This window comes from Xyrauchen texanus, chromosome 24 (genome assembly GCF_025860055.1).
Source record: "Xyrauchen texanus isolate HMW12.3.18 chromosome 24, RBS_HiC_50CHRs, whole genome shotgun sequence".
In the NCBI taxonomy this organism is placed as follows: Eukaryota; Metazoa; Chordata; class Actinopteri; order Cypriniformes; family Catostomidae; genus Xyrauchen; species Xyrauchen texanus.
Genome location: NC_068299.1, coordinates 26,017,239 through 26,045,218, shown reverse-complemented (window position 1 = coordinate 26,045,218; position 27,980 = coordinate 26,017,239). Strand labels below are relative to the sequence as shown.

Sequence of the window (27,980 nt, the reverse complement as noted above, 5' to 3'; positions counted from 1 at the left end):
TCACAATAAATATTGTAACAGAGAGCCATACAACTCCCAGGTGAAAGTGGTGTGGAGAAACTATGGCTGTCAATATAAAATATTAATTGTAAATAATCTCATGATTTCTAGTCTTTATAAAATACAATACAACAGTAATGCCACATTTTGGTAAATTATTATTTTTATTTTTTTACTTTATTGCATACCCTAGTTTGAAAACCCCTGTGGAGCACTTTGTTGATTTGAAAATTATATTTTATCCAAAGCAATTCACCTTGCATTCGAGGTAAATGTTTTGGAACTCAACCCTATGACTTCCACCATCTGTTGAAACCACTGATCTATATATCTCAGTGGTTGAAACCAGCGCTACAATATGGAGCGAACCATTCAAGATTCATATAGGGGTGATATGTCTTACTCCAATGAGAAAAAGCCAATAGCTACTGTATTCGACAATTAAATAGAGGCCAGCTCGATGTATTAATAATAAAATGCTATTACATTACGCTACATTTCCGTTTATTTGCCATTCTTCGGGGGGGGGGAACAATCCGACTTTCATATATGTGCACGTCTGCTCAAAGCCCCTCCATGAAATAGATACTCAAGCCAATGCACAAACGTTTTCTCAATAACTCCCTAAAATGTGATAAAAACGTGTCGCAAACATAATTTGTGGAGTAAGAAATAACTTTTATTAACCTTTTTTCTTACAGTCGGGGTTGGACCAGCGCTGCTGTCTCTTTAAATCTGTGCTGGGATTTGTTTTCAGACTTGCACAAACAGTCCGTGACTGGCTCAAACCAGTTTCTTGAGTCTGCGCAGTAAGTGTAAACAGGAAGGAGAGTGAAAAATTAAACACGGTTGATGAACGTTGCATAGACTGACAAGAGTCGGTTTATAATCGTGATGTGATTATCTGTTGTTTCATGCGAACGAAGAAACTCGATTAATCGTCTACATTTAAAGCATAGAACGCAGTCGGTGGCTAAAAAGCCTTTGTTAAATAAAGAAAAAAAACGGGTAATTCTAATTGCTTGGCTGCTTAAATACACTACGGTGAAAGATAAACAGCACTTCTAGATTTAATTATATATATTTAAAAAACGCTTTCAGCATTGCCAGTTCTGTCTCGTGCAGAAAACCTGCATCCGACTAAATACAGCGCCAGACTGGTGGCCTGCTAATCCACTTTTGAATCCGATAGTTTCATCAGCCGTTATCAAGTATAGACTACTTAAAAATGGTTCAGAAGGACAAAATAATCGAGTCGACCGAGGCAAACTCAGAATCAACCGAAGCGTGTTCGGATACCCAAGGTCCAGTTGACGAGCCCAGTGTCGGCGTGGAGAGAACAGGCCGCAGGAAATTCATTACTGGTGTTGTCGAGGGTGAGAGAACATACCAAACACAGACTTAATATTGCCAAACCTAACAGTCCTAATGAATGGACAACATCTAATTTGTTACCTACAGTGTGTTTAGTTCATTAGAGTGCATGTATTGATTGACTAAGCATCTGTGTCTAAGTGTGTGCTGCATTTGTCAAAACCTTATAATGTTCTCAACAGGCTTCTATGGACGGCCATGGACTATGGAACAAAGGAAAGAGCTTTTCAGGAGGTATTGTTAATTGTAAACTTTCATAACTATGATTGAAATTCCTGAGTTTAGAACGTAAAATTGTGCATCAAATATTTAATGTTATTAGGCAGCAGAAATGGGGATTGAACACGTATCTGTATGCCCCAAAAGATGACTACAAACACAGAATGTTTTGGAGAGAGATGTATTCTGTTGAGGAAGCAGGTGAAATATCCTTATCATGCCCTTTGAAATTGTACGATTGGCTATGCTGCATTTGTCTTTAGTTTTTGAGTCTAAATTTCTCTTTCATTCCTTTAAAGAGCAACTCACAATGTTGATAAGTGCTGCTACAGATCATGGCATTGAGTTCATTTATGCCATTTCCCCTGGCCTGGACATTACATTCTCGAACCAGAAGGAAGTGTCTACACTGAAAAGGAAGCTAGACCAGGTAAGAGTGTACTTGTAACTACCGAAGCGCCCATTGTACTGTTTTCTGCATCGTTATGGCCTACATCCTTTATCTCTGTTTGTCTTTTCTTTTTTTTTGCAGGTCACTAATTTTGGGTGCAAGTCATTTGCCTTATTGTTTGATGACATAGATCACAACATGTGTCCAGCTGACAAGGAAGTGTTCAGCTCCTTTGCACATGCCCAAGTGTCCATTACTAATGAGATTTTCCAGTATTTGGGAGAACCTGATATATTCTTATTTTGCCCCACAGGTAAGATATAAGTAGTAATCATTGTGTTACTTTGTCAGAATTTGTATTATATACACTGTATTGTATCTATTATATCTTAAAATGAATTGATTGTTCACTTGTCCTCAGAGTATTGTGGAACATTTTGCTATCCGAATGTGTCACAATCGCCTTACTTGCATACGATTGGTGAAAAGCTGCTTCCTGATGTTGAGGTGCTTTGGACAGGTAAGCTATATTTTCATTGATGTGACATCTGTAGAATAATTTGAAGTTCTATTTTCTACTTTTATCTTTTTGACAGGTCCAAAGGTAGTTTCTAAAGACATAACTGTTGAATCTATTGAAGAAGTCACAAAAATACTGAGGAGAGCTCCTGTCATCTGGGACAATATTCATGCCAATGACTATGATCAGAAGAGACTTTTCTTAGGGCCTTATAAGGGCAGGTCCACCGAACTCATTCCCCGCCTAAATGGAGTCCTCACCAACCCCAATTGTGAATTTGAGTCCAATTTTGTTGCCATTCACACGTTGGCCACGTGGTACAAGTCTAACATGAATGGAGTGAGAAAAGATGTTGTCATGAGTAAGTATGGCTTGATGGAAACGGTTAGTCATCAAAAAACAGCAGATATTCTTATGTTAAGTGGTTGAGGGCTTGCCCTCTTAAATGCTAATCTAATCTCTACAACCCACAAAATGTTTGCCATATCATGGCTTAGTGCTCAGTAAAAACTGATAAATTTGACCTATTTTATATTGAGTTTCTGAGTAATTAAGGATTAATCAAAATTATTTATCTTGACCTACATATGTGGCTGTCATTGGCCCTTTATGTCCTGTTATATGTTTTAAATATGATGTATTCTAACTAGTCAGATAGAAAAAAGGCTTCATAGATTCTAATTTCTCTTTTTAGCGGACACTGAAGACAGCGCTGTGTCCATTCAGATAAAGCTGGAGAACGAGGGCAGTGATGAGGAGCTAGAAACAGACATCCTCTACAGCCCACAGATCGCACTCAAGCTGGCTCTTAGTGAATGGTTGAGCGAGTTTGTAGTGCCTCATCAGTACAACAGTAACTATATGTTCTTTTTGTGGTATAATATGAAAGGAATAGTTCACCCATAATTGGAAATTCTGTCATCATTTACTCACCCTAATGTTGCTCCAAACCTGTATAACTTTTTAAAAGTCTAAACTGTGTTTATTCGCCAAAATGTAAGTGACTAGTGATTCTGATCTGTCTAGCTCAAAAAGGGCTCAAAAACACCATAAAATCACACAAAGTAATGATACAACTTTTGTGCTATATTCCAAGTTATAAAGTCAGAGCAATAAACAAAATTAAAATTTAAGTCCTTTTTCATTCTCAGATAAAATTGAGTGTAAAAATTTATCGCGGTGCATCGATATGTCAAATAAATATCGATGCATCAATTACGGTATTTAAGAATTGATTAGCATTACTATATTAATACCCAATGTTTCCATCTTGTATTACACTAGCCTTCTCGCAACAGACACCGAGCAGACCATGCGAGATTGAAGGGAAAGAAAGTGCTTTTTGAAATTAAGAAAATGTATGTGGCCAAGTTAACCTCATGAACCTACACAAGATAAAATGGATTGTTGTATGCTGCTGAGTTCGGCTTTATGTGTCATTATTCAAAAGTATGTAAATTCATTGTTGTTGCCTCCTTCTGATTACGTTATATTATGTTAATATTGCTTTTGTTTCTCCAAAAAAGGTTTAACCACGAATAGGTCTTGGCTTACATTTTTATTGGTGGGCAGACATTTGGCTGTGACCAAAAAAACTAATTCGAGTTCAATTCAATCAAATCTACAAATTCCTACAAATTATATTAATACATTAAATCGAATATAGCAGATATGTCTAACATCAAACCTAATTTTGTTCCCATTGCATTTTTTGAACAAATGTCATGTTGCATGTTTGGACATTAGTTCTGTTCATCACAAACTGGTGATCATATCATTCAGAAGTCTTAGAATGTAGTACATAAGTCACTGTAACGTATTCAATGGAAAGGAGGCGACGAGAACCGGCTTGATAATATAATATTTTAATAATAAACTTGAACAAACACACACATGACCGACCTGTCCGTTAATGAGCTCTCTCTCTCTTCGCACCACCGTCTGCCATCGGCCTTTATCCCTCTCGGAGGCTTAATTAGCCTGATAAGGGACCGGGTGTGTATAATTACGACCCGGCCCCTCCCTCCGCCCTGCCACATTCCTCCCTCATTCTCTCAGGCTGGGGAGCCCCCGGTCTGACGTACACCCCCCTCCCCTTTCCCTGGGGGAGGGCGTGCTTTAAGCCTGGTCTGCCGGCAGGTCATTCCCAGCTACCTGGACGAGGGAGGGGACAAGGGGAGGGAAACAGAAATAATTCAAATGGGGGTACTTCATGTAAAAGTGTAGTACACTCCCAAAAAACACTGTACAATTTAAACGAAAGAGAAAAGGCCAATGAAGAGTGGCAGTGAGAGGAGAGAGAGATGAAAAAAAATCCTACTCGCTGGTTCTCCGATACACCGTCGCATGGTCTTCGTTCACTTCTCCACCATCTCAGGTGGACAACAGCCGCTTAAGTTATACAGGTTTGGAGCAACATTCTCCCCGGACGGACAGGAGTCAGACTCACGACCCCCGGCGGAAAGAACACCCCTCCGCGTTCTCAGCAACTCGTGGGGACACTCCTCCGCCCCTGGCAGCGGCCCTACCGCTCTAGGTGGTCGGGGAGACACTTCCCTCCACCCCTCGCGGACGGCGGTCTTCCATCGACCCCTCCGCGTTTCTGGGGGATGGCAGGGCTCTCCTCCGCCCCTGGCAGCGGCTCCATTGCTTGAACGATCTCTCTCTCGTCGCACCACCGTCGGCCTTTATCCCTCTCGGAGGCTTAATTAGCCTGATAAGGGAACGGGTATGTATAATCATGACCCGGCCCCGCCCTCCGTCCTGCCACAGTCACATTTACTGTGGTTTCATGGTGTTACATTATACATTACATTACACTATGCATTATGGCGAATAAACCCTGTCAAGTCAAAAATTCACCTTTTGTTTGACATGGAAGAAAGCAAGTCGTATGGGTAAATTATGTCAGAATTACAATTTTGGGGTAAACTCTACTTTGAATTGTCAACTGTGTAATCATATTTGTTTTGTTGTGAGCAGTCTGTTAGTTGCTTAACTTTTGTCTTAATTTCAGGTAGGCAGGTACCTCACAGTGGAAGTAAAAGCACTTCTATGGATGTTCCCTCACTCGGTGTGCCCAATCTGGAATCCACCACTACGGTGACTACTGTCTTCCAACAGCCCATCATGAGTCCAGCCGTGCCCGTTAGTGATGGGCCACACATGCTCAGCAAAGAAGTGGAGGTGGAGAAGAAAGAGTCAGACGAAGAACCCATGGAGATGGTTGTAGAGAAGCATGATGAGGTGGAAGACACTAAAATTATCAACCAGATCCTCACAGAGATTGTCAAAGCCAAGATGACTGAAGATCTCAAACCAATGGACACAGACAAAGACAGCCTGACGGAGTCCAAGTCTCCAGAGATGTCCATTCAAGAGGATTCAGGCAGTGACATTGCACCAATGCAGACTGATGATCAGCTCAATAAGGAAGTGTTTGTTCCAGGCCTCAATGAGAAACCACTGTTTGCTGCTGAAGCACTTACTCTGGAGGATCTGACCCTGCTGGCTGAACTCTTCTACCTACCATATGAGCATGGACTAAAAGCAGTTCAGATGCTGAAAGAGTTTAACTGGCTGAGAGCCAATAGCAATTATGTCAGCGTTAACTCCAAAGGAAAGGATCCAGAGAAGGTGTGATATGTAACCGCACCAAGTCTTCAACATGTCATCATAAGATGGCAGTTGGACCCAAAAATGAAAATTCTCTTCATCACTTACCCACATTCCATCTCAGATGTGTATGACTTTCTTCTGCTGAACACATACAAATATTTTTTTAAATAATAGCTCTGTAGGCCCTCACAATGCAAGTGAATGGTGGCCAAAACTTTTAATCACAAAGTCAGCATAAAAGTAATCCTTACAACTCCAGTGATTGAACTCAAATCTTCAGAAGTGATATAATGGGTGTGAGTGAGAAACAGATCAATATTTAAGTATTTTTTGCTCTTAAATCTGCACTTACATTTCCACGGTCTTGTGTTCTTTGGTGATTTGCATTCTTAGTTCATATCGCCAACTTATGGTCATGTTTCTGGTCAAAGGTGGAGATTGATCATAAAAAAAAAAGTACTTGCGTATTGATCTTGTTCTCACTTACACCTGTCATATTGCTTCAGAAGATATGGGTTTAACAATGGGTGTTGTATGGATTACTCTTATGCTGCCTTTATGATTTTGGAAGATTTAAAGTTTTGGTCACCATTCATTTGAATTGTGAGGACCTACTGAGTGGAGATATTCTTCTAAAAATCTTGATTTGTGTTCTGAAGAAAGAAAGTCATACACATCTGGGATGTCATGACAGTTGAGAATGTTGAGAGAATTATTTTACATTTTTGGGTGAAATGTCTTTAAAGTCAGAGTATATGCCATGTTTATGTAGGCAAAAAGAAAACGAGGCAGAGAGGGGGACACATACGCATACAGTCCATTAAATTGTTGTACTAATATTGTACTAATATGTGTATGAGTGTCAATTCTTCAGGAAAAAAAAGCATTTAAAAAGTCTTTCCACAAACGTAATTGGGCAGAAATGTGATACTTTGGTTATAAACCTAGGCGCTTAAGACAGTTTGACAAGAACAGACTCTATGTTCAGCCTCGTTTCCATCTATTTTGAATTAATTGTGGTGTCTGCTCTGACTAAAGTCTATGGAACAAACATTTGGTCCAACAAAATGGTGAATATACAGTAATTATTTTCACCACTTGGTTGTATCTTTATAAGAAAAAAAAAATTTTTTTTAGTAACCGTTGCTAAGTTTTATTGAAATAGTACATGAAATAGTAACACTGTTATTTCTATTTCTTTTACCTAGGTAATTGAATGGCAGTCCAGAGCAGAAAACTTTGAACAGATGTGCTGCTCTGTCATCCAGATGTTCACCAGACTCTCTAACTCGGCCAACAGGACCATTCTGTATGACCTCTACCCATATATCTGGGATATAAAGAGTATCATCTCAATGGTGAAATCATTTGTTCAGTGGTTAGGTAGGTATGGCAACTCTCTGCTGTTACATCGCAAGTTTACAAAGCTTTCACAACGACACTTTAAAAAAAAAAAATAAATGTATGCATTACCTTGTTTCAAAGTGACATCTGTAAGATTTCAGGTTCTCAAAATAGATTGCTCAGCAGAAGGCAGATCATATTTGTAGACGAGAGAGTAAATTAACACTTGTTTACACAAGACAAAAAAACATATGTGCACCGTTCTCACTCACAGAGTGAGCAACTTTCATATGCATCACAAAAAGTTCTAGGGCCATGTATGAAAATGAGATCTAGTTTACACTCACTTTTTTCTTTGACTTATTTTCATTTATTGCAAACATATTGCTTTCCTCTACTGACTGAATGCTGTCCTCATTGCTTGCAAATCCCTCTCCTTCAGGCCACTCTGCTTAATAGGGTAGGATAAATTGTAATTAGACGGCTGTGGTCAGAGCTGCCAGGTGCTGGTCCTGCTGCTTGCTGTGCATTCAGTATCATTGTGTGTTAACTTGCCAACATCCATTGTCACCATCGTGGGTGTGATCGAGAAGGAAAGTAGGCACCTTACGACCTAGCGCGCTGCGCATGCGAACTTTGAAAGTGAGGCGATAATTTCTTTTTCTTTTTTTAAGGCTATTCTGGTGTATCATCAATGCTAATTGATAACTTTTAAAGATTCTTTCCAAATTATATGATGTTTGTCTTGTCTAATTATGTGCATTCTTTACCATTGCGCTCCACAAACAACCTCGGAGTAGGCTTTACTCTAACTGAACTTTTCTGGGCTGGTCCAGGGCCTTTCTTGTCTTCCCAGAACATATTAATTAAAAATTGTGTATGAACTATGTAAACTGCCCTACAAAGCTGACATCCTGTAACTATTCCTGCACTTAAATAGAAAAAATGGCTTCAAAGGTTTTTGACTGTTAGTCAAATGTGGATTACATAAAAGGTTCACTTAATTGTCTCTGAATCTGAGCATAGTTGAGCCAAACCTGTCTGTCACAGGACAGATCATTGTCTAAGAGACCCAATTTTGGCCATAACACAAGTTACGGCATTTTGCCTTTGCACTGCAGTATACTTCAACTACACTTCCCATTATAATTATTTCAGATGTGCAGTCAAGTATATCAGTTGTCTCTTATCTGAGAATTACTTGGGTCATCAACCAGCCCATTTATTTGAGATGATTGCTCAATGAGATGATTGTTTCTTTCTTCATGATTTTATTGAGAGACCTGTCACTTATTGAGAATGCTCATATTTGTTATCTATATCACTCCTGGGAATTTCTACAGTGCAGTTAGAGTAACAGATTTTATTCTAAATGAGGTTTTTGTTGGAAGTTGGTTGAGTAATTATAGCACCAGCATGGCCTAGGTTACCCTGGTAACCACATTGCATTCACAGGTTTCTGTCCAGCTTTATAACAAAGCAACACAGCAGGCAGCAACCAAAACTGGCAAGGCACATCTAACTATTTGTTAGATGATGGAGGGGGAAATTAAATTTAGAACATGCAGCACTAAACAGTGTGTTCTGTAAAAAGGCATCAATACTTGCAGGTATTTTGAGTTATTTACTAAAAAAAATCCAAAAAGGTTCCCCTAATAGTTTCACAACATGCTCTTGGGACAGATGTTGATTTAACAATGCCTTTTACATTGTATAGAATAATCAAGAAGAACCAAAAATGTTTGTTTGGACTGTCTCCTGCCAATATGCCCCAAAGCCTCTGTTTGCACAGAAGTCCAAAATGCAGAATTATTAGCCAGGCCGGCTTTTCTGCCCCTTCCAAAGCAGTGCGGATGGCTTTCAGTCAGTGCGTCACTGCTGTTGTGATGAGATCAGTTACTAATGAGCTCTTTTATTGTCTTTTCCCTTCATTATGTACAGATGGATGAATCCTCGGCACAAGTTTGTACTTCTATTGGATGGACAGTGCCCAATTTATGCACAATGCTGCAGTTATCATTTTTATTTTTGGGCTTTTATACACTGGTGGCCAAAACTTTGGAATAATGTACAGATTTTGCTGTTTTGGAAGGAAATTGGTACTTTAATTCACCAAAGTGGCATTCAACTGATCACAAAGTATAGTCGGGACATTACTAATGTAAAAAACTGCACCATCACTATTTGAAAGTCATTTTTGATCAAAATCTAGACAGGCCCCATTTCCAGCAGCCATCACTCCAACACCTTATCCTTGAGTAATCATGATAAATTGTTCATTTGGTACTTGAATGGCTACTTGCCATTATATCAAACACTGCTGAAAGCTATTTGGTTCGTTAAATGAAGCTTAACATTGTGTTTGTTTTTGAGTTTCCACAGTATGCAATAGATCTTGCAAGTCTTAAGGTCAATATTAGGTCAAAAATGGCAAAAAAGAAACCGCTTTCTCTAGAAACTCATCAGTCAATCATAGTTTTGAGGAATGAATGCTATACAATGCTTGAAATTGCCAAAAAACTGAAGATTTCATGAAGAAGTGTATACACTACAGTCTTCAAAGACAAAGGACAACTGGCTCTAACAAGGACAGAAAGAGATAATAAAAATAATAAATTGACCAATTGTCACATATTATACATACATTTCTGCATATACATGGTGAAATTATTTATTTTTCACATATCCCAGCTAAGCTGGGGTCAGAGTGCAGGGTCAGCCATGATATGGCGCCCCTGGAGCAGATAGGTTCAAGGGCCTTGCTCAAGGGCCCAACAGTGGTGTCTTGGTGGTGTTGGGGCTTGAACCCCTGACCTTCTGGTCAGTAACCCAGAGCCTCAACCACTGAGCCACCACTGCTGTGGAATGCCAGATGTGCAACTTACAACAGGATGAGTACATCAGAGTCTGTAGTTTGAGAAATAGACCCCTCACATGTCCTCCGCTGACAGCTTCCTTGAATTCTACCCGCTCAACACCAGTTTCTTGTACAACAGTAAAGGGAAGACTCGGGGGTACAGGCCTTATGGGAAAAATTGCAAAGAAAAAGCCACTTTTGAAACAAAAAGAAAATGTTAGAACACTGTTTTCCAACATATAATTGGAAAACGGTGTTCCCCTTATGCCACTCACTCAACGTTGTCTCTCTTGAGAGCCTCGGTTGCCTCTGAACTTGAGAAAAGGCCAATGAAAAATTGGCGAACAGAATTTGCATGTCCCTCCCACAGACATGTTATGGATCTTAACCCCATTGAGGTTTTTGGGATCAGCTAGACTGTAGGGTGTGTGAGAAGTGCCCAACAAGACGTGTGGGGTGAAATGTCATCCGAGTATCTGGACAAACTGACAGCTAGAATGCCAAGGATCTGCAAACCTGTCATTGTTTCATGTGGAGTTTTTAAACGAGTTCTCTTTTGAAGTAGTTTAAAAGTTCTGAATATTTTTTCAAATTGTAATCGGAATTTTTCATGTTAATGTCCTGACTATATATTGTGATCAGTTGAATGCCACTTTGGTGAATAAAAGTACCAATTTCTTTTCCATCCATCCATCCATCCATCCGTCAACCGCTTATCCTGTGTACAGGGTCGCGGGGGGCTGGAGCCTATCCCAGCTAACATTGGGCGAAAGGCGGGGGACACCCTGGACAGGTCGCTAGTCCATCGCAGGGCCAATTTCTTTTCATAACATCAAAATCTGTACATAATTCCAAACTTTTGGCAGCTAGTGTATATGTGTATTTAGTTTTTCTTTATGACCCCAAAGTATTTAACTTGATTTTTTTTTTCAATGTTTCAGGAGAGGATGGGTTTTTGAATGAAGTCACATTTGCGCAGCGATAGCTTATTCGTTAGCTGTTAACCCCCCAAATCTTTTCTCTGGCAGCTCTAACGTGATTTTTGTTTCTGTCAGTAGGCCCAATTGAAATGGTTCGGACCAGATTTACTACACCATCTGAGGGGAAAATCTGTACACTTGCCTTATCTAAACACATTTTCACAGTAAAACAAAAACTATTCAGTAAGCAATTTTTATCAAACAAGAGAAAGTCATTGTCTGGATACAAAAAATGCAAAGGAAGTGGTAAAATTCCCCTCAGATGTTGTATGTGTTGTGTGTCCTGCCATTTCACCACAGGATATGTTTTAGATATGATCAAACTGAGTGAAAACAGGAGCACATTGATTCCTGTATCGCAATCCATTTGTCTTGTTACATGACAATGAGTCCTGATCCACTTGCATTGGCACTGCTATTTATCTAGAAATGAACGCATTCCCCCAATGCATGGTAAAGCTTGCGTCTGCTTGACAGCAATACAGAGCCCGGCTTTATCATAGATATCTACTCTGGGGGGGAAAGAATTGCTGTTGTGACTGGAAAGATTCAGTCATAGTATACTCCTGAATTAAAATCATAAAGAATCCAATTGTTCTTTGTGACTAGCCCATGAAAGGTGCAGATCTACCTGTAAAAAAAACTATTCCATAAGCTTTTCCACAATGTTGGCTGATGAAGAATGCTCGTTAGTCAAGTGACAAGACAGATAGGTCTAAATGTGACTTCAGCTAAGGTTTAGAATTCAGAGGGCTTAAACAGCTGAAGCTTATTTAGTACCAGCGAGTGAACTAATGACATGTAATCAACAATACCACTAAAGGAACTGTCATAAATTTAGATAAAATAAAAATTGTTTTAACCGACAGCAAATTCATTTGAAGAACTAATCTTGAATTGCATTGTGGATGTCACTTAATTATAAATGGTGAACTTGAGGATCTTGCAAAATGTGAATTGCTTCAGGCTGTGTCACGTTTCGAATGCTGCATCCTCCGGAGGTCGCATTTGTCGGCCGGATACGTCATCAAGCCTGTCTCGTTTCATAAAAGCGAGTAGGACACTCAGTGCAAACTTCTTTCATGGGAATTCGGAGAATGTATGAGGTGTATCCTTCATGGGCTCCCACAACCCACAATTCTTTGCTTCAACAGAAATGAACTATGAGCACAATGCAAGTAATGATAATTCCCAAGTTGAACGACCTCAGTAGATGGGTGCAGAGTATATATGTGTGTGTATATATATATATATATATATATATATATATATATATAAAGATAAGATAAGATTAAAATAAAGCATTATAGACTAATAATACATCGGTAAAATCTATTTTCTTTTCGCTCTACACCATTATAGCTCTCCTAAAATTTTCCTCATACATTCCCTTCCAAAGGGACTTTGTTGCCTTCTCACTCAAATCGTTCGCACTTGTTAAAGAGTGACATGCTGTCATAGCAACCATGTTACGTTCCGTTTGTCCTACTAAGGCCATCTCAGTTAAACAAGGCACATTTAAAGGAGGACACTCTGTATACTGCAGCCTTTAAAGGACTTCAGAGGTCCTAGCTAGCGTGCAGCCTTCAAAATGAGACACCGCTTCAGTAATTTGCCCAAAGCAGGCATTGCTGTCAGTGTAACCCTCTGTCAATGTAAGCTTAAGCTGCTTGAGCCCAGGCAGAAAAGTTACATGGTATTTCACCATTGTTCATATCGAGGTGTATTCCATGATTTTAGTATCTACTTTTATTTTCAATGGAGTGATTTGGAAATAAGACGCCTCTACCCAATACCCCTTCCCCCTCATTATGCCAGAAAGCCCCTGACATAATGTTCTCCGCTTGGATCTGATCCCAACAGGGTGTCGTAGTCAGTCATCAGCACAGTTCTTAAGTGGCGACCAAGAGCCCTGGGCCTTTAGGGGCGGTCTAGCAGGAGAGTTCCAGGTATCCAATATTGAATTACCAGCAAAATGTTACACGAAGATGTATTTTCGTTTGTTGTAGATGTTGGTGTAGTTGCAAAATGTTATGGGTTGGTCTGTTGAAGGTGAAGCTGTCAGCAGGTGCATATAAACGTGAAGGGTGTACAGCCACTTAGGCTTTATCTGAAGTGTGAACTGAAATTGGTCAAAAGACTACTTTCAGATCCAGTGTTTGGGGTAATGGTGTTCTCTAACCCAGCCTAAATTTTGATTTCTTTCAGCAACTGCCTAAATGAGATGCTGCTCTTCCCTCTGCGCTTGCGACGGCGCAGCATGGCTAGGTTTTATTTCATGACATCTTGTTTCTTTGCAGGAAACAGCGCAAAATTATTCCCCCATTTTCTCCGCGCTTGCATCCACGGCACTGCGAATGCGCAAGCGACTGCGACTTTGCTTTCTAAAAGCTCCATGTACAAATTATTTGTCCTTATCACACGTCAATTCTCAAGATCTCAAAATTATTTAGCAATTTTGACTGTCTATATATGTGATAAAAAAAAAAACGGTATGCAATGTTTTAAGCTGGAACTATTTGGTCATGGAGTTTGCTCTGCGCGCAAGCATCATACCTTTTCTCTACAGGAAGTTCTTGCGCAGCGAAAAAGAGTGGTAAAGGAGCATCTCCTTTGCCAGTTAAGCCTTTCTCAGACCAAGCCTGCGCACTTTTCTTTCATTTTGGTTGCTCGCAAAAAAGAAGCACAAATAGAAAAAGGATGATGAATGCTGTTTACATGCTCTTGCTGTACATTAACCTGTCAGAGAAGCCAATTTAGTTTAGAAAGCATTTAATTTCATGCTCTGTTTTTATTCTGGGGTTGTTTCAGCTGGAGCAGGTAAACTCATGCTGATGTGTCAGTTGCACCTCAGTCATCTGGTCAAATCTAGAAAAATACTAAATTATACTATACTTTTTCTTTGGTCTCCGCAGAGACTGTTGCCAATTGATGGGGCAAATGATCTTTTCTACCAGCCACCACCATCAATGCCAACTTCCAAAATGTATACCATAAGGCCTTACTTTCCCAAAGATGAGGTAGGTTTGGCTCCAAATCAAACCACTGTCATGAAATATGTTTGACATAAGACATTTTAATTTGGAAGGGCAGTGGTGGCTCAGTGGTTAAGGCTCAGGGTTACTGACCAGAAGGTCGGGGGTTCAAGCCCCAGCACCACCAAGATGCCACTGTTGGGCCCTTGAGTAAGGCACTTAACTCCAGGTTGCTCCAGGGGGATTGTCCCTGTAATAAGTGCACTGTAAGTCGCTTTGGATAAAAGCGTCTGCCAAATGCATAAATGTAAATGTAATTTATACTGGAAAAATGTTTGCGTTTTGAAATTCTAGAAAATACTTTTGACATAGAAATTGTGCTTTGTTTAGGACATGGCTTGTCTTCTGCAAGCTATTTCATAAGATGAAGACTCTTTAGATGCTTTGTTCCTAGATATGTTATACCTAGATAAGTTGCTGTTGTCTGCTTATATTCCCAGCTGAGGTGTCCCAGTTAAAGCAGTGCTTTCAGGTTTATTTGCAACACATTCTGCTGAAACAGCAGTCTGGTCCACCTGTTTGTCCTTGGAGGAATCACACTGTGTGGAATGAGAGGTGTCGGATGTCTTGACTCATTGCATCTCTGTCTTTTTCTCTCTGCCCTCAGTCTGCCATCTATAAGATCTGCACGGAAATGTTCACTGAAAGCTGTGATGGCATTTCTTTCCCAGATGAGTCGCCGGACCTTATTGGAGACAGGTGCAGTTTGAGCTTCTGCTTGCTTTCTTTAGTCCTATAAATGTGTTAAATGTTGATTAAAGGTGCACTCGCTCATTTAAAAAAAAAAATGTATGTTGTGCTGGCCGATATTGCCGTTAAACTGACACCTAGTTGTGTGGATGTAGCATCACACAAAATCAATAGTTTTCAGACACCAATGGCATTCTATAAATGGAAGACTGTGATTGAGATAAAATTAGCTAAGTGATCAATACATGGTGGCAGGCCATATAAAATTTAAACCAATTTTATTAAGCTACTGATACAGTATGACTGGATTCTTCATCTGGTGTGTGTGTACATTATTTTAAAAGTACTATTCATTTCTTTAGGGGTGGAACTTTTTCTTTAAGGAAAAAAATTATGGAGTGCACCTTGAAGAAAGATGAAACTCTTATATCCTTGTATAATCGCTTGATCTGTGGTCTTTGTACCATTATTATCCTCACTGCAGGTTTGTAGGAGGTTTCCTGATGCTCAGCCCAGACTATGGCTTTGTGCTTGAGGATGAGGAAGGTATTTGTGGCTATGCTTTGGGCACTGTGGATGTCAAACCTTTTGTGAAGAAATGCAAGTTGAGTTGGATACCATTCATGCAGGAGAAATACAACAAGCCAAACATGGAGAAGGACATGTCAGAGGCAGAGGTTAGCTCACACTCCACTCCAATGTACTTTCTTCTACAGCAAACCCATCTTTGATGTTTCAGGGTTGTAAGATGTTAATGGCAGTCTTTTTTCTCCATAGAAAATGATGTTAAGCTTCCATGAGGAGGAGGAGGGCTTGCCAGAATCATTCCTGACTAACTTCCCATCCCTTATTAAAGTGGATATTCATGCAAAGGTTACTGACCCCAGTGTTGCTAAAAGCATGATGGGATGTCTCCTCTCATCACTCAAAGCTAATGGTAGGTACAGTAGGGTTAGGTGTGTGTGTATGTACAGTGCTGTGGAAAAGTATTTGCCCCTTCCTGATTTCTTCTGTTTTTTGTTGTTGTTGTTTTTTTAAAATGTTTTTATTGATTCACATATTGAACACAGAAAAACAAAACATATATATATACACAAGCAACAATTATCCCCCACCCTGGCCCCCAACAACATCCCAGTGGTCAGGCATATAGAGACATTATAGAGACAAAAAACATAAAACATAATCACACATCCAGAAATGCCAGATATCAGCCCCATTTCCCCACAAACAAATTCAATTTCAATAGTCTTCTAAATGACCCGCCACCCTCCCATCTCCGAGCACCACTCCTGAAATGAGGGCACGCCAGCCGACCTTCATCCTCTTAAAACTATCTGTCTGGTGATCATGACACTGGTTAGGACCCAGCTCTTATTGTGTCTATTCTCTACATCGATGACCACCCCATCGCCGAAAATACAGGGTCTGGGGCAAAATGAAACCCAAGTGCCCAATACATTACACACAATCTCTGAACCTTCAACCTAAACTCCTGGATCTTAACACATCCCTAAAAGACATGGGTTATGTCTAGGGATTCACCGATCTGATACCTGGATCGATATCGGCTCCGATACTGACGTTTTCATACAGATCATGTATCGGTTCGATCAGCCTGATCCAAATCCGATACTGTGTGTTAGTCATGTTCATTACTCTCATGCACCAAAACTGACATAAATGAACCAAATAAAGCACCATTATAGTAGTTAATATGACTTGTGCATTTTATGCAAAGCCACTTGGTGACATGCGATGGTTTTATGAATTGCTAAAGGCTGTGTTTAATAATATGTAAATATACACAGGTAGTATACATGCACAGCACATTAGTGAATGGCACTGCTCTGCTGACACACAAACATGTGGAAACTGGAATTACTGTTAATTTTGCTGCTACATTATCAAGTATACTAATTAACAATAAAGGTTTTCTTAATAGACTACATTTATATTGAAATAATGTCTATTTAGAGGTTTGTGTTTCTTTACATATTAAAGACCCCCAATTAGTTTCACAAAATGTAAAGATATTTTAATCGGATTATGCAAAAGAAACAACACTGGTATCAGATTGAGACCAGTATCGGCCGATTTCAGATATTGGAATCCATTCAGAAGAGAAAAAGTGGTATCGGTGCATCCCTAGTTATGTCTCCATCTTCTGATTGGCATAGACAGCTGGTGGGTGTTTCTTTAAGACCAAGCCTATACAATCTAGAGGGGTTCAATAGAATCTATGTAAATCTTGAATTGTATAAGGCGCACCCTTGCGTCTCTAGATTCAGACTTTGTTTTTAGAATCCTAGCTCACACTCCCTCCTCCAATACCAAGTTTAAATCTTTCTCCCATAATCTCTTGACAGAAATTATTGCTCCATCCCCCAGACACTGAATTAGCAGGGCGTAATACACTGATGCCTTATGACCTTTTTGAAAAGCAGTAATCACCACTCTGAGTGTCTGCCACTTTAGGGGGGTGTATGCTACTCCCAAAAATAGTACAAAGCAGGTGGCGCAGCTGTAAATACCTAAAGAATTGAGGCCCGGGGATCCAAAAATGTTGAACCAAATTTTCAAACACACCACTCTCAAATAGGTCACCGAGTGTAGTAACCCCCCTCACAATCCACTCTGATCATCAGAAAGGTGACTTATTAATACATAATTTTGGGTTCAACCATTTACTCGAGGCATCATTTAAATAAATGTCCGAATTACACACTCTGGACACTTTTATCCATACCGAGTGCAAATGCGAGATAAAGGGGTGTAATTTAACTTCTCCAGTTAGTTTGATAGAAAGGCTTTGCCATGGCGAAATAGGGGCAAGACCTTCCTGTTCAATACAAAACCAGGAGGGGCTCTCTCAGGTGGAAGCGTCCATTGAGCCAAATGTCTGAAACCGAATGCATAATAATTAGGGCTGTCGATTTAACGCATTAATCACGTGTGATTAATTTGACAAAAATTAACACACATTAATTGCAATATTTAACTGAGAAATTCAAGCTTGTAGTACCACCTGTTTACTCCAGAGGGCAGTAATCGAAATTTCAGCTGTGTGAGCAACACACAGTTAAGAAAACAATTTATTGCTTTCAAAACACTTGGAGCGCAAATGCGATCTTTAAGGGATTTTAAGATGCGTTTAAAGATTTAGTATTAAACTATATTTAACTCGATACAGTGACCTAAACATTTTATTTTTATGACGCAACACACCCGAGACGCAACACAAGCATGTCTGGCGCAGGTCGTACGGTCTTTACCTCATACATATTTAATTACCAACGAGGTTAAGGAGGTGTCCTGTAAACGGTTAAACCGTTTGTACCCAGTCAATCTTTATTTAAGAAACATGCTCCCTGAAATAGATCCACTTTGCTGCTCACGTAATGCTGTAGATGAAAAGTTTTTTTGTTTGTACGTACCTCTACTTTAACTAGTTTTTCTTTGCTTTATAAAGACGTTTTATTTGGTTTTCACAGATTTGATGATATTAGTTAATATTGTCTATAAAGCCCCTATTTGCACTTTTTTTGTAAAGACTTGAAACATTATTTAAATACTCTGTACCAACAACTCCAAAGCATTGAAAATCATTGCACTATGTAATGAATATAATGTCTTGGCATTATTTTAAAATATATCTGTAGTATTGTGTACTATGTACCCCTGGCTTGTTTCTTAAAAAAAAAAAAATGTCTGACGCAGGTTTAAATTGACGGGTCCTTAAACAAGCCCTCATAATAAATCTCCAACTGATTGACAAATTCACTTGTGTAATGGATTGCTGTGAACTGTGTGTCAATGATTGACTTATAATCAATAATATGGTAGTAGACAATACATTGTATTCTAAAGCCGCTTTTTATATTGTCTTATCAATGATGAACTCTTCTGCTACAGGAATGTAATGCATTTTAATTATCTGAATATATTTATTTATATATATATATGTATATATATATATATATATATATATATATATATAAACAGTGAGGAAAATAAGTATTTGAACACCCTGCTATTTTGCAAGTTCTCCCACTTAGAAATCATGGAGGGGTCTGAAATTGTCATCGTAGGTGCATGTCCACTGTGAGAGACATAATCTAAAAAAAAATCCAGAAATCACAATGTATGATTTTTTTAACTATTTATTTGTATGATACAGCTTCAAATAAGTATTTGAACACCTGAGAAAATCAATGTTAATATTTGGTACAGTAGCCTTTGTTTGCAATTAAACGTTTCCTGTAGTTTTTCACCAGGTTTGCACACACTGCAGGAGGGATTTTGGCCCACTCCTCCACACAGATCTTCTCTAGATCAGTCAGGTTTCTGGGCTGTCGCTGAGAAACACGGAGTTTGAGCTCCCTCCAAAGATTCTCTATTGGGTTTAGGTCTGGAGACTGGCTAGGCCACGCCAGAACCTTGATATGCTTCTTACAGAGCCACTCCTTGGTTATCCTGGCTGTGTGCTTCGGGTCATTGTCATGTTGGAAGACCCAGCCTCGACCCATCTTCAATGCTCTAACTGAGGGAAGGAGGTTGTTCCCCAAAATCTCACAATACATGGCCCCGGTCATCCTCTCCTTAATACAGTGCAGTCGCCCTGTCCCATGTGCAGAAAAACTACCCCAAAGCATGATGCTACCACCCCCATGCTTCACAGTAGGGATGGTGTTCTTGGGATGGTACTCATCATTCTTCTACCTCCAAACACGGTTAGTGGAATTATGACCAAAAAGTTCTATTTTGGTCTCATCTGACCACATGACTTTCTCCCATGACTCCTCTGGATCATCCAAATGGTCATTGGCAAACTTAAGACGGGCCTTGACATGTGCTGGTTTAAGCAAGGGAACCTTCCGTGCCATGCATGATTTCAAACCATGACATCTTAGTGTATTACCAACAGTAACCTTGGAAACGGTGGTCCCAGCTCTTTTCAGGTCATTGACCAGCTCCTCCCGTGTAGTTCTGGGCTGATTTCTCACCTTTCTTAGTATCATTGAGACCCCACGAGGTGAGATCTTGCATGGAGCCCCAGTCCGAGGGAGATTGACAGTCATGTTTAGCTTCTTCCATTTTCTAATGATTGCTCCAACAGTGGACCTTTTTTCACCAAGCTGCTTGGCAATTTCCCGTAGCCCTTTCCAGCCTTGTGGAGGTGTACAATTTTGTCTCTAGTGTCTTTGGACAGCTCTTTGGTCTTGGCCATGTTAGTAGTTGGATTCTAACTGATTGTATGGGGTGGACAGGTGTCTTTATGCAGCTAACGACCTCAAACAGGTGCATCTAATTTAGGATAATAAATGGAGTGGAGGTGGACATTTTAAAGGCAGACTAACAGGTCTTTGAGGGTCAGAATTCTAGCTGATAGACAGGGGTTCAAATACTTATTTGCAGCTGTATCATACAAATAAATAGTTAAAAAATCATACATTGTGATTTCTGGATTTTTTTTTTTTTTAGATTATGTCTCTCACAGTGGACATGCACCTACGATGACAATTTCAGACCCCTCCAAGTGGGAGAACTTGCAAAATAGCAGGGTGTTCAAATACTTATTTTCCTCACTGTGTGTGTGTGTGTATATATATATATATATATATAATTTTTTAATATTTAAAGATAACTATGTATAATTATTTCATCATTATATATTGAATTATTGTTATATGAGGGGCTTTCTCAGCAAATATTTGTATATGCGATTAATCACGATTAATTAATCGGGACACCATGTAATTAATTCGATTAAAAAAAATATATCAATTGACGGCCCTAATAATAATAAAACAAAATCTTTGGTGGGCCAAACCAACCTTTGTCAGTCGGCCTATGCAGTTTACTGAAATGTAATCTGGGACGTTTCCCATTCCAAATGAAGGACAATATTATCAAACTATTCCTTTTTAATGTTTTAAAACTTATGAATGACTTGAAAAATAATGTTTTAAATATATATATATATATATATATATATATATATATATATATATATATATATATATATATATAATATAATATAATATATATATATATATATATATATATATATATATATATATATATATATATATAATTGTTTTTTTTTTTTTTTCCTAAATATTAAAAAATATCTCTCCTTTTGGTCAGCTTTAGTTTTGGTCAATTTTACATATACACTTGTTTTTTTAACTCCTATATTTAATATTTTAAATTATGCGATAAATAAAATATTTCTTTCTTCACTTTCACATGCTTTTTTTAATGCTTGATTAAACCTTTTATTTGTCGTGAAGCAAAACGTTTGAGAATTTGTTTCATCATTTTATCTTTCCACAGAAATGGAGTAATTGTGCATCTCCTTCTTTGTCACGCTGTGTCATTAACACAGCATGTATATGAACCAGGAACATTTAATGTGAAACCGGAGCACTTTGCATTCACTGTCAAAGTTTAAACTTGTTGGTTTTATATTCACGGGAGTTTGGCATGGGCCTCAGCACGCACATCAGCACGCTTTTTCAGGAGAGGAGCTGGTTGACGTCTCAGTGAAGTTCAACTGAATGACACACAAACCTGCAATTCATGCCGTTCATTTGTACAGTATATTAGCTTAAAATTCCCTTATTTGGGCATTATAATGTGAATTTGAATGCCCAATAATCGCGGTTGTCTCAAATAACCAATGTTGGATAAATAACCACGATCGGATGGTTTTTTAATAATCGGACAGACCTATTTTTAACCCTAATGTAAATAAAACCAGTGAAATTATGTAATTACTAATAATAATGAACTACATGTACTTTCTGCGCAATTATTTTGTGGATCTGCTTCAACTTACATATTGTTGTTATTATTAATATTTACTATAGTAACATGAAATACTGTCAAATAAAGTGTGAACGTTGACAAGATATACTGCTTTGAATCTCTGTGTGGTCTTATCCACACACCACACATTATCTTAATCAGCACAAATAAAGTTTTAGTTCAGAAATTTTAGATGCTGACATTAAACAAGGGATGACCTATGCTGTTAGAAGACGTGAAATGCTGCAGTGATTTGTTGAAATTCTTATCCTAAACATATCTTTTCCTCCTCTATTTTCAGGCTCAAATGGTGCTTTCTGTGAGGTCCGACAGATGGACAAAAGGATGTTGGACTTTTATAGCAAACTTGGCTGCTTTGAAGTGGCCAAAATGGAGGGATTCCCAAAAGATGTTATAATGATGGGGAGGAGTTTGTAAGTCTAGAAAAAGAAACATCCAGCTGGAGCCCCCTAGAAAGTGCACAAAGCTTTGGCCCATAGTAAAGGCCCAAGGCACAACCTGTTTATATAACGATCACATGTTTGTAATCGCAACTCTAGTGGCCTGTACTGGTAACTTATTTCACCTAATTATGCCGGATACACTTCTCGACTTTTTGGTGCTTTTCATAGATATTATTATTTGCACGTCAGAGGTTGTGTGCTTGAGAGTTTGCTAGTGTGTTCATATATGCACATGTTTCTGCAAGCGTAATTCAGTATGCATGAGTTACTTTGTAGGAAATACTTTTTTCCTGATGGACAGATAGATTGAGTTGGCCAAGTGCCATTTGACCTTGGTTGCTGTCAGTTTGTTTTCTGCATATGTCTGTGGTTAAGTTGACACATTAAAGCTGATGTGTAGATCCTCCAGAATAAAACTTGCCATGACTTGATAAGAGAAATCCTCACTCTACTGTTTTTTTTTATAGTATACTTCATTGTTTTGCAGTGTTCAAAGCAATAATCTCAAATGAGGTTGACTTCATAATAGCCAGTGTTATTGCTTTCCTGGACGTTGTAATACATTTTGCCATTTTCCAGGCACAAATAATGTCAGTGAGCTCATATGCAGAAAACAGTACCCTGAAGCTATCTTTAAAGGTGTGGGATATTGCTCATTGACTCTTTAAAAAGAAAGAAGAGAGGAAAAATAGGCAAACTGAACTTTGAACAGGCAGAAGTAAATGCAGTTACATCATAATGTTAATTGTCCTTTAGACTGCATGGCATGTATTTTTGTTTTTTGTAAAAAAGAAAAAGAAAAAAAAACTTTTGGCTATTGCCCCCCTTTTGTAATATATTTTAGGTTAATGAGTGGGACTTTCCTACGCTTCTGCCTTTGTTTAAAGCTGTGCATAATACATTTTTGAGACAGCATGGTTATATGACAATTATGAGATGCAGGTATGATGTTTACAAAACAAAAGTACAAAATGCAACCTAAATGTGAAGGCCAATGCCCAGCACAATGTCTCTAACCAAAGTGTGAATTATAAATACAATTAAATAAAGCTATGTTAATTGATTATCGCTAACATACCTGAGGTCCTTTCTCTGTTCCTTGAACAGGAGGACAACCACCATTGCCTGTTCGTAATTACGGTCTGCCTTTTTGTTATTATATAAATTTAAAAAAGCGCCACATTTAAAGTTGGGGTTCTCTGAAATCCACACTCTAATGCCAATGTCAGGATTATTGCCCTGAATGTGTGGTATAAAGGATTCTATTTAGGAATCCTTTTAGAAGTTTATTTTTTTTTTTTCCTCCAAAAATGACTGCGAACATTTTATTTTGTGTAAACATATCCCTAATGTGCTTTATTCTTGATTACCAGATGACCCCAAATGGCTCTCACAGAGTCCCACACAAAATGTTAAACTTCTGCCTGGGTTTATGAAAATGAAAACAGTTCTGTGCTTGTGATGGGCCAACAGTTTGGGTCTTGAGAAATGTTCAGTCGCTGTTTCACACCCATACAAGAGGAACTTTTACTATGAAAATAAAACATCTCCATGGCTTTTAGATTACTTTGCTTGGCTCATTGTAATTTGGTTGATCATATATTATGTAAAGGACTTTTTTTTTTTTTTTTTTTTTAACGCTTGTATACAATGCATATATTAAAAAAGATGAAGAACTTTCCATACTTGGATGTAATTATGATTATGAATATGTAATATAGTTGCAATTAATGTAAGGCATGTATGTAATTAAAATGGTCATTAAAATGTTAAATAGAAACATCTGTGGTAAATGAGTCATGCTTCCTAGGCCCTTTACTCTTACTGCAAAACACTTTTTAGTTTTTGTACTGATATTGTGAAAAACTGGAAGCAGTCTTTCCTATCTAACTATTTTATTTTTATTACACTGGAGTGTACATACAGTATAATGAATTTAGTATTATAGCTATCATTTCAAAGTTGATTTCTATATAGATTTACACCAGCAGTGTTCTATCGTCGCTATATTTATTTGTACAGCGTTTTTCACAACACATCCTTTCAAAGCAGCTTTACAGGAAATTATGCGGTAACAAAATATTATGCTATTAAAGTGCTAATTGTGCTGTTATAATGGATAAAGATATTAAAAAGCATGCCTTAAAAGATCGTTATGCCCCTAAAGACTTTAATCACACAGTTTGTCACTTGGTTTGTTATTTTTGCCAAGCAAGGTTTTAAATCCTAGTCGCTTTCTGAAGGACTGACTTCGTGACTGGTCTCAATGTTTTATGGTCCATGCAGACCACGATTCTGTAAATAAACTGTTGTTTTTGTAGGTATCTGTTTTTTATTTAAAAATTGTATTTATTTATTGCAAGCTCATTTTCAGCTAATTGTATGCGTGGTTAGCGGTAGACCTTATTCAGAGTAGCGCCAGATTAACTTTTTAATGGGAATGAAAACGAGGCTGTGAGTGATACAGTCATGCACTGTATATATAACTCACATCTAATTGTCAGAAAAACTCATGTTTATTATTACACTCCAGTATACATAGTCATAAGTATAAATATATTAGTACTATAGCTATCATTTCAAAGTATTGATTTCCGAACGTAACAGTAATATGTGTTTTCGATCAGTAAAATGTCCCATCTACAATTTTACGTGTTGATGACGTCATGATTCTCGCGACGCTTTTCGCGTTGTCTTCACATGTGTTTTGAATAGGCGATCTGCCTCTGTGGATGTTCCAGCCTGTATTGAAGTGGTATTATTAACGTAACGTTTGAACAATAATGTCGTTTATGGAGGACGAAGCATCAGACAGTGGGGTCGACTCGCGCTCACGGTTGGAAAGCTATATATTCAGTAAGATCAATTCTCACTAAGAATAATGTGGTGCATGCTTTATAGACACGTGGGATCATAGAACTGAAGTGGTCAGATTTTCTTAATTCTGTAATCATTGATATTTAAATTTCAGAAAGCAGTGATTTCACAGAAATATGTAATTAAATCAAGATATAATGTAAACGTGAGCTTTTTTTATTCATTAAATACGATTCTCTACATATAAATAACTGTACGTAACATTGTATTTCTTGTAGGTTGTGAGTTGTCCTCTGATGTTCCATTTTACACATTTCAAGCAGATGAAGATGAGGCTATGGAACATTTTCTCGAGCTTAGAACGGTGAGTAGAAAATTCCCATTTTCTAGTGCTTGATGAATTTTATTTAAAGGGATACATCACCCAAAAAGGATAATTCTGTCATCATGTACTCACCCTCATGTGTTCCAAACCTCAAACTTGTATGTCTTTCTTTCAAACGTGCAACCCAAATTGAGATGTCAAGCATAATTTTAGTCTCAATCACCATTCAATTTCATGCTATGGTGTGAAAAATGCTATGAAAGTAAATGGTGACCGAGGCTAGCATTCTGGGTTTGTAACAACATGAGGGTGTGTACATGATGACAGAATATTCATTTTTGGGTGAATTATTCCCCACATGGCAACTTACCTAATTTTCAAACTCAGATTTGTCTGGGCGACGGCGCTAAAGAGGAGAATAACGTGGTGGAAGTCACCTCTATGAATCAGCAGGGAAAGAAAATATCGGTGCCTGTAGCTAATCTTCACATATCCTGTCTACCTATGGTAATTTTATGTGATTCTGAGTTTCTTTGTCTGTTTTATATTTACTTCATGCTGTATAGATGTTCAAAATTGCTTTCAAATGAGTTCACATCTGTTTCTACTCAGGTAAGCCTTGGTGAGTTTGAGTTGATGGCTCCTGTCACACTACGCCTGAAATCTGGATCTGGACCAGTGACTGTCAGTGGGTTGCATTTAGTTGGTGAGGAATAAAACTCTTTATTCCCCAATCATATAAAGTGTGTGAGAGCACTTTAGTTATTCTCAATATAGTACACATGTATATGCAACGTATTGTTTTTAGTCCTTTAGAATGAAGTGAATGATGCACATTAATTCCTTTTGTCTCCTTTAGCCACAGAGAATGAAGACTCTGACATGTCAGAGGAGGAAGATGATGATGATGATAGTGAGGAGGAAATGCCTGCTTTCAAACCAGCCAAGAAAAAGCAGTAGCTTTAATCTCACAAACACATATTTTGATGTTCACATCATACCTTTATATATTTGATACAATACTAGATTTTATGTGCCTCTACCAGATTTAATGGAGGGTGGCATAGGATTTAACAGATTTTTTTACTTCCAGATGTGGTTGCAAATTTTGAATTGAGAGGTAAATATCTCATGATCATTTGTATCCCGTGCTGCATGTTGAATTTTTTTTATTTCTGAATACTGTTACTTATGCATACAAGAGTACAAAGATGTATTAATTATTGGAGTGGTGGTTGTCCCAGGAATTGAAATTAAAGTCCTGTCCTATCACCATTGTGCCCTGAGGCACTTAAGATCAGGGGTGGACTAGGAAGAGAAATCGACCTGGGATTTTATATGGAAACTGGCCCAAAAGTTGGGGGAGATCGCTGCCCCCTTCGGCATGCTGCATCGCCGTTTTGTGGCCCGTTCTGCATAATACGGTGGCCCATTTCAGCTTATCGCAGCCCATTCGGCCCCGTATCACGGGTATGGGAAAAAGTCCCGGTTTTCCAGATGGCCAGTTGCCCAGTTGCCCCTGCTTAAGATGCTATTGACAGTGAACAGTGAAGAGCATTCTGTAAATAAAATGTGTTTTTTGTACAATCTGTGCATTTGTTCCATTTTTACAAGTTCATTTTCCACCAGTTTTTGAAATGGAAAACAAGAAGTACATTTCAATTGGCTGCACAGCTATTTAGCTCATTGTTCAGCTAAAAATAAACATTTTCCAAAACATTTTCAGTAGCAGAAACAAAATCCCGAATTATGAATATTAGATGTGATCTGGGAACTTTTATAGCCTACAGTAAATGTAAATGTAATTGAAGAGACTGTAAATCTAGTTTAATTTTTATTCGGAAAAAAAAATATATATATATATAATGCGCCATTTCTCTGAATAAGATCTACAACTACTAATTAAAAAAATATTCAACTACTATATAAAAATTATAATCGGATTATGTTTCATAAAGGTGCACTCAGTAATTTTTGTCTGTGTCATCTTGGATTTACACTGACACCTAGCGACTTGGGTGCAGCATATTTTAAAATCAGTAGTTTTCAGTTTTAGATGTCATTGTAGAAATGGGAGTCACAGCCATGATTACAATTAGTGAAAGTGTCAAATAACAGGGTGGTGACTGAGATTAAGCGAGTAGAATTCGGATGGTCATGTGATTCTAACATGGCAGCCCCCAGGTGTGGACCCTCTCCATATTGAATAAAACAGCTTTATAAGGTTACTGATATGACTGGATTGTTCATTTTAATGTAAATAATCATGAAGAGGCTTGGGTAGCTCAGCGAGTGATGACGCTGACTATTACACTTGGAGTAGCGAGTTCGAATCCCAGGATGTGCTGAGTGACTCGAGCCAGTGTTTCCTAACCTTTTCTCTGCAACAACACACTTTTTACTTTTCTACGGCACACCACTATCCCACATAGGCTAACCATCATAAAATATTTTTCCTTTTCAAGAACTTGTCCATGTTTTCGGTCTGTCTTAGTAGCGTGTTTACTTGTAATGTTTGAAATTCAGCTATGCA

At 38.3% G+C, this 27,980-nt stretch overlaps 2 protein-coding genes across 2 annotated transcripts; both read left to right on the top strand.

Moving 5' to 3' along the window:
* Positions 1-815: 815 nt before the first annotated feature.
* Positions 816-24,060, top strand: LOC127617814 (protein O-GlcNAcase-like). Its single transcript, XM_052089906.1, has 16 exons — positions 816-1,376; positions 1,557-1,608; positions 1,697-1,794; positions 1,893-2,023; positions 2,126-2,297; positions 2,406-2,504; positions 2,581-2,865; positions 3,199-3,357; positions 5,521-6,140; positions 7,331-7,505; positions 13,167-13,252; positions 14,219-14,323; positions 14,946-15,037; positions 15,513-15,705; positions 15,806-15,965; positions 22,143-24,060. Exons 1-16 carry the CDS (start codon positions 1,229-1,231, stop codon positions 22,277-22,279), a joined length of 2,712 nt encoding a protein of 903 aa, XP_051945866.1. The 5' UTR covers positions 816-1,228; the 3' UTR covers positions 22,280-24,060.
* Positions 24,061-25,015: 955 nt separating this feature from the next.
* Positions 25,016-26,994, top strand: npm3 (nucleophosmin/nucleoplasmin, 3). Its single transcript, XM_052090466.1, has 5 exons — positions 25,016-25,161; positions 25,401-25,486; positions 25,835-25,954; positions 26,060-26,153; positions 26,307-26,994. Exons 1-5 carry the CDS (start codon positions 25,089-25,091, stop codon positions 26,405-26,407), a joined length of 474 nt encoding a protein of 157 aa, XP_051946426.1. The 5' UTR covers positions 25,016-25,088; the 3' UTR covers positions 26,408-26,994.
* The last annotated feature ends 986 nt before the right edge of the window (positions 26,995-27,980 follow it).

What these genes read in the sequence shown, in the direction of transcription:
- LOC127617814 (XM_052089906.1), top strand. Translation starts at nt 1,229, where the DNA reads ATGGTTCAGAAGGACAAAATAATCGAGTCGACCGAGGCAAACTCAGAA. An exon ending in CATTACTGGTGTTGTCGAGG is followed by an intron (nt 1,377 to 1,556) that starts GTGAGAGAACAT and finishes TGTTCTCAACAG; the next exon opens with GCTTCTATGGACGGCCATGG. An exon ending in ATCATTTGTTCAGTGGTTAG is followed by an intron (nt 7,506 to 13,166) that starts GTAGGTATGGCA and finishes TGATCCCAACAG; the next exon opens with GGTGTCGTAGTCAGTCATCA.
- npm3 (XM_052090466.1), top strand. Translation starts at nt 25,089, where the DNA reads ATGTCGTTTATGGAGGACGAAGCATCAGACAGTGGGGTCGACTCGCGC. An exon ending in ATTTTCTCGAGCTTAGAACG is followed by an intron (nt 25,487 to 25,834) that starts GTGAGTAGAAAA and finishes TTTCAAACTCAG; the next exon opens with ATTTGTCTGGGCGACGGCGC. An exon ending in ACATATCCTGTCTACCTATG is followed by an intron (nt 25,955 to 26,059) that starts GTAATTTTATGT and finishes GTTTCTACTCAG; the next exon opens with GTAAGCCTTGGTGAGTTTGA.